The sequence below is a fragment of the Sander lucioperca genome, chromosome 2 (assembly GCF_008315115.2).
Source record: "Sander lucioperca isolate FBNREF2018 chromosome 2, SLUC_FBN_1.2, whole genome shotgun sequence".
NCBI lineage: Eukaryota > Metazoa > Chordata > Actinopteri > Perciformes > Percidae > Sander > Sander lucioperca.
In genome coordinates this window covers 23,822,789-23,837,668 of record NC_050174.1, presented here as the reverse complement: position 1 = coordinate 23,837,668, position 14,880 = coordinate 23,822,789, and the positions used below count along the sequence as shown (strand labels likewise).

Sequence of the window (14,880 nt, the reverse complement as noted above, 5' to 3'; positions counted from 1 at the left end):
TGAGCCCAATACAACCTAATGACACACCTGAGTGAAGGGCGGAGCTAGATTCTTGACATATCCTGAGCAGCTGGAGAGGTTGTCAAACATAAACGTAAAGTAAAGTAAAAACATGAACACTCATACTAGACCTCTTCAAATAAGAAATAGCTGTAAGTAATTGTGACATTCTTTATATTATTTTTTGCTCTTACTCTACTGTTGAAAATGTAAATGAGTTAATATCCTGTGAAAATGCTACATAAAAAAAGCTTTTACCTCCAAATCTCTCTAAATGACAAATATGACCCCGTGCTGTCATAAACAATAAGGATTGACAATGACCTCAGCCAGCCAGTATCCAGAGTATGTCTTTGTATAATCCTCCAATCAGTCTTCCTTGAATAGGAGGGATTAAGCGCTTGTACGTAGCCATTAGGTTTGTTTTGTTGTTCCGGTCTACCTAACCTAGCAAACTAGCTCCAGCAGTAGCACCGAGTAGCACTGGTAGCAACTTGAGAAGAGCCCACAAGCCTTGTCAAAAATTAGCTGCAGTACAATAAAGTGTAGGCATTTTTATGTCAACAAGGTGCTTAGAGGGCTGCGCATATCTTTTTCTCAAAAAGCGGAGCTTTGGACTCTTAAAACTGGGGTAAATATTGAAATGTTTTTAGCCGTTTTCTCGACTTTGAAGCATGTTGTTTTGTGTGAGAGATGTAACGTTAGGTCCGTTAGCCAGCGGGAGCCAGGGCTCAGTTTGGAAGAGTTCGTCCAAGATGCTAACTCATTTTGTCGCCGTGTCTATATTTTAATAAAAGTCATAAACACTCAATAGCTACGTTGATATAAAACATTATAATGTTTTCAAATTCATGAAGTAACATTTTGTGTTATTCTTTTAATTATAGACCGGACAAGCTGACGTTAGGTAGCAAAGTAGCGCGGCGCGACTTGACTGTTGCGCATAGGAGGTTTTTTGTGGATCACAACAAAAGGATTTTTGATAACAAGCTGGCAGCTAGCTAGCTCAGTTAAGCTAGCTAACGTTAGCTGACCTAGCTAGATGAGGACTTCTCCATGATTTGCCTCTGATCTGCTTACTTACGTAAACTATCGTTTTTCGCTTTACGTTTTTAGCTAAGACTGTTTCAGCATTTTGCTGTAAAACACTCAGCAAGCTAACGCTAGTGAACTTATTGTTGTGATTTGAGTCAAGCAGGCCCCCCCACCAGGTAGCTAGCAGCCGGCCTTCCCAAGCCAGTTGGTGTTAGCACTGAGGGGGGCTGTCATAAAATACTGTCCTTATTCGTGTTCATTAGATAGCGTTCACTGTATTATTCATTACGTTCTTTAGTAGCTGGTCGTGATTGCTTCCGTGCACGGAATGCGACAGTATGTGGCACGCCCCGTGTGGTAACTTTATAAGTTTGCATGCTAGCTAGCTTGGATGTCGAGCAGTGTTTTTGACAAGCTAACGTCAAGTGGACATCCCTGCTTGTTCAACTCACCAAATGTTTAACTTCACACAAGTGGCAGTTATGTAACGTTAACGACGCTGCTGTCAAAACAGTATTACTATTTTATTTAATATTCAAAGTTTCATTGCGTTATAAGCACAATGCCTTTTTATTGTTTTGATGAGGCTAGATACCATTGTTTTTCTGTGCCATGTTTTGTTTGTAACGATGAACTTTGTGTGTGACTTTCTCCCAAGGTGTCCATCTCTTTTGAGTATACCCTGCTAGCACTGGCTTCCACCCTGTGACTCATTGGTCACTAGAGGGGCCCCGTCAGAGCAAGGGCCCAAACTGTAGCTCCAGGTCCCCTCTTGTCTGTGTGTGAGAGAGCTTGTGTCGAGTCCTCTGGAGACTCCCGGCTTGTCCAGCTAAGATGTCCTCCATCTTGCCGTTCACCCCTCCTGTGGTGAAGAGGCTGTTGGGCTGGAAGAAGTCTACTAGCGGCCCCGGCGGAGCAGGCGGTGGGGAACAGAACGGGCAAGAGGAGAAATGGTGCGAGAAGGCTGTGAAGAGCTTAGTGAAGAAGCTCAAGAAGACAGGCCAGCTAGATGAGCTGGAGAAAGCTATCACCACACAGAACTGCAACACCAAGTGTGTCACCATCCCCAGGTATACCGCCCAACACTTGATTGCTGTTCAGAGTAGGCTCAGAGAAAAAGCTGCTGCTGTTACATGTCTCTGCAAGTGTGCTTAGTTGAGACCTCTGCGTCATATAACACAATGAAACCTTGGGCTGATGGCAGATGCTGATCTTGCACTTACATGCAAACCTGATGACAATACTTAAACGTTTTTCAGGGACGGGAAATATTAAAACGAATTGCTCATTACAGATGAGCTATTAATGAATCAAATCCCTGTTTGTTTACAACTGTACTTGCAGTTAGATAATGTGTATTACGCACAAGGGGAGAGAGACATTTCAAAGAGTGAGAGAAGATATTCTCTTTATCAGCCAGCCGGCCTTGATTGCCCAGACTCATGTTCAGCAGGAACACTGTGTTAACAGATTCATTCCTTACTGATGTGCCGCCAAGTACCACGTCAGATGTTTGTATGTCTACAGATAGCGGCCTGGTTGTTATCGCCTGAGAATTGTTCTAGGTGTTATGTTTGTAGAGATACAGTGGCTGGCTCGATCTGAATGAAATACTTTCTTGTAGAGGGCTGGACTAGTAGAGGAGATCTACATGAGAGAGGGTGGGTTACAAGCACACAAATAATGCCAGGTTGGGGCATTGCCACCAGCCATACTTATGTTGGTACATTTTGATTGGGATTGGGAAGCTTGTCTATCCTGCTTGCCACTTAAGCAGGTACCCATTCAACTTTTCGATTGATTCTACTCTAAACACCAAGTTTCCTGCAGTAAAAATAGCTGTTGAATTGTATCTACACGCTGCTATGGCTGGTGGACAACAGTTGGTTTCCTGCCCTGTTATGAACCAGACAATTGCAATTTTGAATAGTTGTTGAGATCCCACCAAAGGAATTAAGTACATGTGTATTTGTAGCATGTTACATGTAGAATGTGTCCTGTTATTATTCAGAAGCAACTACTCTCATTTGTCCTCATTCCAAGTTTTTTTTAAATTTCTTATTATTTTGATTCATTTCCTTGTGAGCGTTTTGAGAATGTCTGAGCATTTATTTGGTTTTCCAAGTTTGCCTCCTCCCTTCCCCCCCCCTCTTTTGTGCCATTGTGTGTCCTCAGTGTTTGTTTGAATGTCTCCAGATAAGTTCTGACATAAACGACTGTAGTGGGGAAAAAAAAAAGTTTTGAGTCATTTTAAGTGTTTGATGCAATGCCACTGAAGAATGCTCTTTGTCTCACTCATTGTGTGTGTTAGCAGATTCCATGTTCTGTTTTCGTTCCCTTAATTCTGTCAAAAAAAGGCTTCTCTTATTTAAAGTTCCCATCTTTCATTTCCTCTGCTAAAAATGAGTGGATGTCTTTATTTTGTCATAAGACTCTAATAAAAGAGGCCTTTTAATGTTTACATTACCCATACTGATATTTCTGAATGAGCCATGTCCCATGTTTATCATTTGTTTTTTGTTTTTGTTTTGTTGTTTTCTCTGTGCACAGCAATTGCTCTGAAATATGGGGACTGAGTACACCAAATACGATAGAACAGTGGGATACATCAGGCCTATACAGCTACCCTGACCAAACCAGGTGACTATCCTCAACTATTGTATGGTGTTGCATACAACTTTGATGTGGGAGAGTTGTCATTACAATGTTTGAGGTGGCGGACATGGAGAACATCTTTGTGTCTCGCTCTCGTCTCCACTCAATCCAATCCATCTCCCATTTCCCTCCCCTACCTGGCCATATGATGTGTCACCCCCCTCTCTCCTGCATGTCTTCTACATCTCACCGTCATCTTCTGTTTGCTGTTCAATCAGATCCCTGGATGGCCGCCTGCAGGTCTCCCACAGGAAGGGGCTTCCCCATGTTATCTACTGTCGCTTGTGGCGATGGCCAGACCTTCACAGCCACCACGAGCTGCGCGCCATCGAGGCCTGTGAGTATGCCTTCCATCTCAAGAAGGATGAGGTCTGCATCAACCCCTACCACTACCAGAGGGTGGAGACCCCAGGTGAGATGATCTGAAACATGCCCATCTCTTTGTATTTCAGTGTCTACTGCATTATTGTTGCATGGTTGTTTAAATCTGTTGGCTCCCACTGAGACTTGTAAAAAAGCTAGCCTGACTCTGTCCAACTGTAGATCTACCAGCCCCTTTCTCATTAACACTTTATATCTAGTTTGTTTAATTTGTAGAAAAAAACTTTTCTGCGGGGGGGTAATGTGCCAGGCTGTTTCTTGGCTGGGCACTTTGACTACCTGGAGTCTTGTCATGATCTTTAGGTTGCCGGGCAAGTCCCTGCCCTCTACCAAATATTATCATTGTTACACTTTGGTTTTTGTACAGATTAAACACACCAGACATAATGTGTTCATTGGTGAGCTTTAGAAGTGCTAGTAAGCAGATATGTTTTACCTATGGACAGAGCCATGCTAGCTTATTCTCTGTTTCCAATCTTTATGCTTCGCTAACTGACTGCTGGCTGTAGCCTTATACAGTATTTAACAAAGCGATAATGGGAGTGGTGTCAATCTTCTCGGCAAGAAAGCCAACCAGTGTTTTCTCCCAAAATGTCAAACTATTCCTTTAAGAGTTTCAGTGGTGGATGATATTACAATCTGCCGTGAAACCGGCTTCATTCTGCCTTAACAAGCCATTAATATGTTTAAGATTTCAGTTTAAATGTCACCTTTTTTCCCTTTCATCATTGTCTTATTGCTGTGGCAAGTTTCTTTCCGACATAAATGAAACTTGTTTTAAAGCATGTTCATTTTTGCATTAAAACAGACTAATACCAACTAGCAATAATTTTGGAAAAAACTCATCTCTTCTAACACTTCTACCCGTAGTGCTGCCTCCTGTTCTTGTGCCAAGACACTCAGAAATCCTGCAAGACCTGCCACCTCTGGATGACTACACTCATTCCATACCTGAGAACACAAACTTCCCCGCAGGAATCGAACCTCCAAACAACTATATACCAGGTGAGTTTAACTCCGCACTGGATCGGAGTGACCATATTTGACTAATGTACTGAAGGGTTACATAATGTGCCGAATAACATCTGAAAACAAAGAAACTGTTATCTTCAGTTTCTGTATGCAGTAGTATGTCGATAGTGTTTTTACTATCGACATCACTTGGAAAAAAAGTGGAACTATTATGCTTTTCTGTATTTCCTGTCATATTTATAATGTCATAATGTTGGATTTGCATGTTCAAATAATGAGGTAAATTTATTTCAGAGAAATCCCCGTGAGCTAAAACGTTCATTTGGTTTAGAAGCCTTTATCTGCAATTTTTGACAGTAAAAAGTGCTTCTATATCCTGTTAGTGTCCACTGCTAACAACAGTAGCTGCGTGCTAACGCCAGATAGCTGTATCCTTGGCGGCCAATGCTGGTCATTTCTCCCCAATTTTGGGACACGTTACTCCTGGAACATGTCCGGTTGCGTAGTATTTGGTTAAGAAGCCTTTATCGGTGATTTTTCACGGTACAAAGTGCTGCTGTATACTCCGTTGCAGTCAGTCTCAGGTTCCTGAGTGAAACAACACAGCAGGGAATCAGGGACCCGCCAGACATGCGCAGGCTTTTTCGGGAGTGGGGGGGGGCTTAAAGAGACAGGCGCTCCAGCAGAGCGTCTCAGACGGAGGGTGAATACAGGTGCAGTCGACATGGGCAGTGTGAGGAAAAATTGTGTTTTTTGAGCATGTAAAGCATGAAAACATGTTGTAGTAGAATCACAAAATACAAGTACGAACCTGAAAATGCTATATAATAGGCCCACTTTAAACTATTTTTATCTGTTATCTGTCATAGCGTTAGACGTGGAGAATTGATCTAAAACTTACAGGATCAATTTAGGAATTGATTCTAAGTGATGCCTCACAAACTCACCCCACACCAAAGGGTTATACATTATGGTCTTGAACTAAAGACTTGACTTAAGTCTTACTTAGTAGCATGAAAGCATCGTAAGTCACGTTTTATAAGGATTTGACAGGTTTGTGTATGCAGTGTATTACATGGTATCTAGTTTTTTTTTTTGTTTTTTTTTGGGGGGGGGGGGGGTTAATACTGATGTATTACTCAAAGAGAATTTGAAACTGCATATCCTGGGTTTAGCTGTAAGTGTCCTCTGCTTTTGCTATTACATCACTTCAGGAAAATAAATGTGATAATACTAATGTCAGTAGGTTTAAAAAGGCATATTACATTATGATAACGTCACAGCTCTTTCTTTTGTTTTTTTCTCCCCACATCATTTTAACAGAAACGCCTCCACCAGGCTACATCAGTGAGGATGGGGAGGCAAGCGATCAACAGATGAATCAAAGTATGGACACAGGTACCCTAGACTAGCAACTCCTTCTCCTTTCCCTGCGAGTCTGCCTCACCTCTCCAGCCAGGTCGAGGTCAAATGCATGTTTCATGGAATAAATCTGCTAAAGATGCATACGTGATAAATGATCAGCAACACAACAGTTGAAAAATACTATTTAGACACGAGGCTTTATCCTTAACATCCTCCTTTGGTTCGACAGACCTGATCTACCCTGCATTAGAAGCCAATCTCGGATCAAAGATTGACGACAATACCAGTTTGCCTAGAGAGCGGGCAGCTCTGTGAAATACCCGGTCCAAAGCTGTTGTCGGCATGCATTAGTGAAAATGCACCTTAGACTCTTTTGAGTTTCTCCACGAATCTGTGGAAATCAACTTGAAAAATTTAGGAAGGATGGTGCATCCTTTGTCTCCAGTCCATGGAATATATATGTATATACCCTGTCTCTCCTGGCTGGCTCTAAATTCTCTGCCTGACCAGAACGGGTTTGCATCCTTGATGTGCTGTTAATGATAACCATAACAGCAGCAGCAAGCTACTTATTGTTTTATACATCATCCATTTATTTCTCTGTGCAGTCAAGTAAGTTATAGTTCAAACTGTGTAATCCCAACAAACCACCAACAAAGCAAGCTGTAGGATGTACAGACGAGGCTTTTGTTAAGTTAACAGTAAACGGCATCTCTACATCACTCAAATGCAAATTGGATCAGTTCTACAGTATCATGGCATTCCTTTGCAAGGCGGCCGCCACTTTCATCATGCGCCGTTTGATCTGCTCCACCTGGTACCCATGTTCTGGTCTCCTGTGAACCCATCCTTATCACAGACTCCCTGTTTTCTTTGTCAGGTTCTCCAGCAGAGCTCTCCCCCAGCTCCCTGTCTCCTGTCAACCACAGCATGGGTAAGATGCAAAACAATACAAAGACCAAAAACAATACAGAACAATCAAGCATACTGCATATCAAAGGTGCAGTAAGCGATGCTGATCTAATACACTTTTTTTTTTTTTGTCAAAATGAGCAAATATCCCACGGTCACCTAGCTCTTTATGTTCTGTGTGCGCTGAAAAGAAATCCGGGGTTAATGAGGGCTGTGGGAATGGAAAACAAACAGAAAGGTGCGCGAGATCCACAAAATATTGGGGGGGAGGGGGCTTGTGAATGTGCCATCCAGGCCAGGAGTCATCAACAACAAGAGTTGGCAGAGAAACAGCAAAAGAGGGAAAGAACTGAAGAATACAAATTAAAAAAAAAAAAAAAAAATTGTATTTACAGCAAAGGAGGAAGAGCCTTGTCAACATCGGTGAGGCGTTTCAACGCTGCAGAAACCTCCTGCCATATTTCGTTTAGTCAGCAGAGACACTAGCAGAAGTGGTCGCCATGGCGCTAGAGCTGGGCAATATATCGATTTTATATCAATATCGTGATATGAGACTAGATATCGTCTTAGATTTTGGATATCGTAATATTGTAATATGGCATAAGTGTTGTCTTTTCATGGTTTTAACGGCTGCATTACCGTAAAGTGATGTCATTTTCTGTTACCAGATTGTTGTAACTGTTCTATTATTTGCCTTTACCCACTTAGTCATTAAAGCCACATTACTGATGATTATTTATCAAAAATCTCATTGTGTAAATATTTTGTGAAAGCACCAATAGTCAACACTACAATATTGTTGCGGTATCGATAACGAGGTATTTGGTCAAAAATATCGTGATATTTGATTTTCTCCATATCGCCCAGCTCTACATGACGCATCCATTAATCTGGGTGGCAGAGATTCTGAATGTTGTTTTTTTTCTTTGAATTTGTTTGGCAGTTGAGTTCAAATATCAACAGTCTTTGCGCAGCATCGCTTAGTGCCCCTTTAATACATCACAGCTTGACACTTGGTTAGATTATATACACAGACACTTGCAGTGCCTTTTCATCCGCTCATGAGCAGTGTTGTATCAAAAAGAGACTGTTGGGATGAACCTGACTGACACTACCCTCTGCTGTAGACCTCCAGCCGGTGACTTACTCTGAGCCAGCCTTCTGGTGCTCTATAGCCTATTACGAGCTGAATCAGCGTGTGGGGGAGACGTTCCACGCATCTCAGCCCTCGCTGACGGTGGATGGATTCACCGATCCATCAAACTCTGAGCGCTTCTGCCTGGGCCTGCTGTCTAATGTCAACAGGAACGCCACTGTGGAGATGACCCGGAGGCACATAGGTACGGCACAGCCTCAGGTCGCTTTTAAAGTAACTAATCATCTGTAGATCACCTGTTACAGTTTGTTTTTTAGTTTTCAAAATGTGCCGCTGATGTAGTCGTCACATTGACACGTCTTGTTCAAGTCAGCTCTCGTGTTTTAGCTTCTGTCTGTCTGTGTTTACAGGAAGAGGAGTTAGACTCTACTACATTGGAGGGGAGGTATTTGCTGAGTGCCTGAGTGATAGCGCCATCTTTGTCCAGAGTCCAAACTGCAACCAGCGGTATGGCTGGCATCCAGCAACAGTGTGTAAAATTCCTCCAGGTAAGGTGCTGAAGATGTCACTTATGTAGCAATTAGGGAAATGTGCTGAAATTGACAGTAAGGTACCCGCTGAACAAAAAAGATGTATAGACTTGGTCATGATAATATGCGGAGCTCTTTCCATGTAAATTAATATGTTGCTGAAGAAGGCCATACATATCCAGCAGACCCACCAATGAAGATTTTAGAAGGCATACACCACCAAAAATGTATTTTTTATATAAAAATCCACATCCTGTTGGCTTGAAAGGTGTCTCTGAAAGCTTTAGAACTATAGATCCTTTGCTAGCCTTTGCTAGCTCCTTTGTGGTGGATGGCAGCTGTATTCAGCTAGGATCAATATTGGCAAAGGATTCTAATGGAGACCCAGGGTCACAGCAAAAAAACCTATTGCAGCGTCCTTAGAAACCTCTCAAACCTCCTCTGCAGTACAGAGCATGTGAGCGGAGTGAAGCGGTGAGAATTTCCGCTCCTCGCCAACAAAACTATTTGTTCCTTTAGCTCCCGGCCACTCAATTCCACTCAGCGCTCAACTCGGATTTCACCCCTGTCTACTCAAATCGCTCACCTCTTTCTCTAAAAAAAGAAAAAAAAGCTGCGCTGTACTTATCAGATGGACGGCGCCCACCCTCCCTTCATGCCTGGAGCTCCGCCAGTAAAAGTTCCGCCTGATGGGAAGGCTCTGGCGGCATGGAGCGGGAGGGCAGGCGCCGTTCATCTGCATGTAGCGAAATTGGAGTGGGGGAGATATGGCGACGCTCCAACTTTAAAAAAAATCCGGTCTATGCACAATTAATCGCAATTTTATCGAAATCGCAATATGGACTAGTGCAATATCCAAATTGCAGGGGGGGTGCAATATTTGTTAATGGCAAAATATGTGTCAAACCATTTTAAATGAAGTATTGTGGTGCTGCAGAGACGAAATCCTATCCTACAGACTACTGAAAACATCTCTGTTTGATACCGGAATGCTGTGTGGACTCGCCAGACCCTCCTCCGCAGCGCTGTGGAGGAGGGTCTGGCAATGCTAAACCACATAATGACAGACCACTGCTGTGTCAGCTTGGTATGTCCAGGCCTTAAAAATCACGGGAAAAACCCCACATTAACCCCACATTTACCTGTTTGTTCCTTTTCAGGTTGTAATCTAAAAATCTTCAACAACCAGGAATTTGCAGCCCTGCTGGCTCAGTCAGTCAACCAGGGCTTTGAGGCTGTTTACCAGCTCACCAGGATGTGCACCATCCGCATGAGCTTTGTCAAAGGCTGGGGAGCCGAGTACAGGTGAGCCCTGCCAGCGATACTGTATTTGAATAGCCTAATTCATACATGCTGCTTATCTATTCAGGTTTGAAGTAAGCTGATTTTCAACTAATTTTAACTATTTTTACTGGTGTATAACGTATAATATAATGTTTATCTGTCATAGGGAAAGACATGGGAAATTAATCTAAAACCTTTTTTAGTTAAAGTGCTCATATTATGCTCATTTTCATGTTCATAATTGTATTTAGAGGTTATATCAGAATAGGTTTACATGGTTTAAAAAACACCATCTTTTTGTTGTACTGCACATTGCTGCAGCTCCTCTTTTCACCCTGTGTGTTGAGCTCTCTGTTTTAGCTACAGAGTGAGACCTCTCACTTCTTTGTTGGGAGTCGCACATGTGCATTAGCTAGGTAAGGACTACTAGCCAGTCAGAAGCAGAGTATGAGGGCGTGCCCTGACAGTACCTAGGTAAGGACTACTAGCCAGTCAGAAGCCGAGTATGAGGGCGTGCCACGCTAGCAGCTAGGCGAGCATTATAACGTGTTACAAAGTGACCACGTTCGTCACGGAAGTAAAGGCTGGACTACAATAGAGCTGTTTGGAGCAGTTTGTGAACAGTGTTTTCTGTTAGAGATGGTAAGTCCCTTTGGGTGGACTTTGGGCTTTTTCACTTTGGAAGCCTATTACATGCACAAAAAAGATATATAACACAGTAAAGGAAAGGGAAAACGCCAAAAAGCACAATATGAGCACTTTAAAGAATTGATTCTGACTGATGCCTCAAAAACTCAGCCTACACAGAAGGGTTATACATTTTGGACTTGACTTAAGTCTGTTTAGTTTCCCTAGTAGCGTGAAGCTTCATAAGTCCCATGTTGAAGAGGTGAAAAGGCTATGTCAGCACAGACATCAGGCATTTCAAAGTACATGTTTGTTTTCCAGGCGGCAGACTGTCACAAGCACTCCTTGCTGGATCGAGCTGCACTTGAACGGCCCCCTGCAGTGGCTGGACAAGGTTCTGACCCAGATGGGTTCCCCGTCTGCACGCTGCTCCAGTATGTCCTAAACAGCTAAAGAAATGCCCCCAAAAAACGCAGCCCATTACATGATCATTAAATTCCCAACTTGTGAGTCCTTTCATGAAAAAAAAAAAAAAAAAAAAAAAAAAAAATGGAAACCCCACAGAATGAATTTTCTGTAACATTCTCCATAGTATTTGTGGCCCAGTTCCACATTCCTCTTTTAACTTTACACACACACACACACACACACACACACACACACGAACAAATGCACTCACACATACAGACTTCAGTAAAAAAAAAAAAGAAAAGAAATTGGCACTTTGTTACCCATCTATGTCATGCACCTTGTTAAATTGCTTTTCCCCAAATCCTTAATATTAGATCTATTTGTGGTACAAATGAAATGTATATTGGTTTTTAGTCCAGGAAGTAGGGGAAATACCAAAAATATCTGTGAATAGTTTCTCAGTATTGAAGATTGCTTGTATGAGTAACACAAGCTTGAATGCTAAAATGATCTTTGTTCCAGCCCACCCCAACCATTGTTCTGAACCTAAGTTTACTTTACTTTGGGAAACTTGGCCCCATCTTTTGTCAAGGGGAGGTGGCTTGGTGAAGAAACGATGATGGCCTTGGTGGCCGTTCTCCTCTGAAGGAAACGCCACACAATGTGTTTATGAAATTTGAATTGACTCTGCCAGAATGGCCCTTTTTTTTGTAACTCTCGACGTGTGTCGTTATAAGACATACTTCTTAATGGACAAATAGGAATGTTAGTTTAAAAAAGAAAAAAGTAATTCCAAAAAACCCCAAACAAACTGCAAACTCGATCTGGATGTGGTTTATTTCTTTGTCATTATATGGCACTCTACATGTCTGTTTTTTAGTTGATTTCCATCCCCACTGAACAGCCTGCTATGGAAGCTAATGAGATGTTGGCCAGGCTTTACAAGGTGCACTGGGCAGGGACCAGAGAATATCAGCTGTTTATCAAAAGCTTTTTTTTTCTCTTTTTGACTCGACACTGGGAGTCCTGGGGCTCTCCTTGGTGAAGCATTGAACGTGTCACCGAGAGAAATTGAAGGTATCAATGAATTCATTCTGTTTTTAGCCTATATCCCCATTGTTTTGCTACTTTTTTGTATTCTCATGTATTTTTATATATAAATATACTTAAAAATTTTCTGTCGTTCACTTTTTATTAAAGTAATATTTTCAAGACCACAGCTGTTTCTAAAGTGACATGGAGGGCATGGATCATTCCTTCGTTTTACCCAAAAGGTTTAGTTTGAATTAATTTCCAATCGCAGCTCTGTCTTGTTTAAAAAAAACAAAAACGGGAAAAAAAACCTCACTGCCCCATATGATGTGTAGCCTGTTTCTATCCTTTGTTTTTCCAAAGAAATCTGGTGCATTTAAAGTACACAAAACGACAGATTGTCCTGAAACCCCTTATCGACTTTGCTGTAATGGTTTTAATGATTCCAGAGGCATGTAAAACTTTGTAATGGCCATTCATTTAGTCATCTCTTCACCTTTTTTGAAAAACACTCGTGACCTCTTGTAGCCTTTTGGTGCTTAGTCAAGCGGGTTAAGGTCAACCAGGTACAATTGGCTTTAAAAAATGTTACAGAAACATGGAAGGAAAGCGGTTTTCTTCCATGAGGAAAGAAGAGCGAATGTGCCTGCACACTAGGACATTCTGTGTTAATGTGTGTATTGTATTTGTTCTGTCTATTGAATACAGTATGTACAACAAAGACTTATTAGCTTAAACTCTGCCATTATTGTCATTATGTGGCTGTTGCAGGTTTAACATGTCCCCCCCCTCCCCCCTCCCTTCTTTTTGATGTAAATGTGTTTACCTTATGGCACTAGTGATTGTACTTTAAGTGCACCTAGTGAAGTTTGGATTGGGGGGAATTGAACCATGTGTTATAGGGTCCAGTGTTACATTGTTTTTATCTTTGGCCTACAACATATGAATGTGAAAAAAAAAATACATTACAAAAACTGACGTGGACCAGACGTACATATACATAACAGTAGTACAGTATGTGTGTATTTAACAGTAATCTTTTTGCAAAGCAGTCAGTACAGTAGATGTCGCAGTTGTTTTACCAGTAGAGGGCGGTATTGATAGAGCAGTTCTTTTTTTTTTTTTTTTTTTTTTTCTTTTTTTTTCTGACCATAAGCTTCTCAGGCGTGTGGCATATTATGCAGACTTCATAAAACACTAATAAAGATTTTTATTCTCATGATTCCGTCTGTTGTGTGTGTTTGTTGATTGGAGATATTAGTGATATCTGTCAAAGAAAATATAATTGAAGACTAAGGATTTAGTCAACAGTAATTGTTAGGCTATAATCATTAATTCACAGGTGAACACTGGGTTCTTCTTTAAAGCAGGGTGGTTTAACACATTGGACCTTGCACCATAACCCTTTTTTAACCCTTGTGTTGTCTTCCCGTTGACCACACAGCTTTTTGTCATTCTGGGTCAAAATGACAAAAACATTTTCCTATGTTTTGGTTGTCTTTTTAGACACTTGTGGGTTGTTTTTTTTTTATGTTTTGAAGCTTATTTTCACTCCAATCTGATTGGTGGAGTGCTAACTCGGAAATAACGAGCGGGATGAGTGATGAACGCCTCTCAAAATCTGATGAAAATCTTTTAAACTGACCTTTTGTCGATCTGAAATGAAGACGATTGAGCAACTGCATGGCTTATTTCTCGCTTAAGATGTTTTCAGAAACACGTTTCAGTGAACTATTTTCGTAAAATACGAGATCGTATTTCGAAGAAGCCGCCATAACTATCGACTGGAGAAGCCAGACCCACGTGACGCGTTGTCATTTCCGGTTTTCATTTTTTGCATTACGTCTCGCGCACGCGCAGAACGTACGCTCAAGATGGCGTCGCTTCGGTGTGTTCTTAGGCACTTTTAGGACCTCAGGGAGCCGACTGATCAGTCCAACTGCCTTTTCTGCCGCCGGTCAGCCGTCGGGTTGGTATGTCAGGGGCTTAAGGGGCAGTGGTGGCATAAAGCTTAAAGAAGCGAGCTTGTGACTGCGAGGTCATCGGTTCAATCCCCAGACCGACAGGACAAATCTGGGTGGGGAAAGTGAAAGAGCAGCGCTCGTCCCTCCCTCATCACCACCACTGAGGTGCCCTTGAGCAAGGCCCTTAACCCCAACCGCTCCAGTGGAGCTGCTCAGTGGCCAGCAGATCAGACTGGTTGTGCTGGGCAGCTTCCAGGTATGAATGTGGAACTGTGTGAATGTGACAGGTCGTCGTTGCAAATGAGAATTTGTTCTCACTCGACTTACCTGGATAAATAAAGGTTAAAAAAAAAAAGTACAAATGTAAAATTCTACTTCTAAAATGTATTTTACTTCATAATTCTCCTTGACTACATTTCAGTGGCAAAACATACTTTTTACTAGTTACTTTTTAGTTTGCAGATTCACATTTGACATACAACTCATTATTATCCTATAAAATAAGATGCATTTCTTACACAAACTACTCAACAGTATATAAAGTAATTAAAGTAGCTCTAACATGAACAGCTGCAACAATCAATGTATATATTTTTCAGGTACTGCTTGCTGATGA

General features: G+C 41.8%; 1 protein-coding gene across 2 annotated transcripts; it reads left to right on the top strand.

Moving 5' to 3' along the window:
• Positions 1-376: 376 nt before the first annotated feature.
• LOC116050506 (mothers against decapentaplegic homolog 2) lies at positions 377-12,886 on the top strand. 2 transcript variants are annotated; one of them, XM_031300618.2, is made up of 11 exons: positions 377-631; positions 1,694-2,105; positions 3,586-3,675; positions 3,909-4,102; positions 4,942-5,076; positions 6,367-6,429; positions 7,289-7,342; positions 8,448-8,660; positions 8,827-8,964; positions 10,107-10,251; positions 11,179-12,886. In XM_031300618.2, the coding sequence occupies exons 2-11, from the start codon at positions 1,870-1,872 to the stop codon at positions 11,300-11,302; spliced, it is 1,392 nt and encodes a 463-aa protein (XP_031156478.1). In that variant the 5' UTR covers positions 377-631; positions 1,694-1,869; the 3' UTR covers positions 11,303-12,886. The 2 variants fall into 2 exon arrangements, with proteins under 2 accessions (XP_031156478.1, XP_031156476.1); XM_031300616.2 differs by having other exon boundaries at positions 6,367-6,441.
• Positions 12,887-14,880: the final 1,994 nt, after the last annotated feature.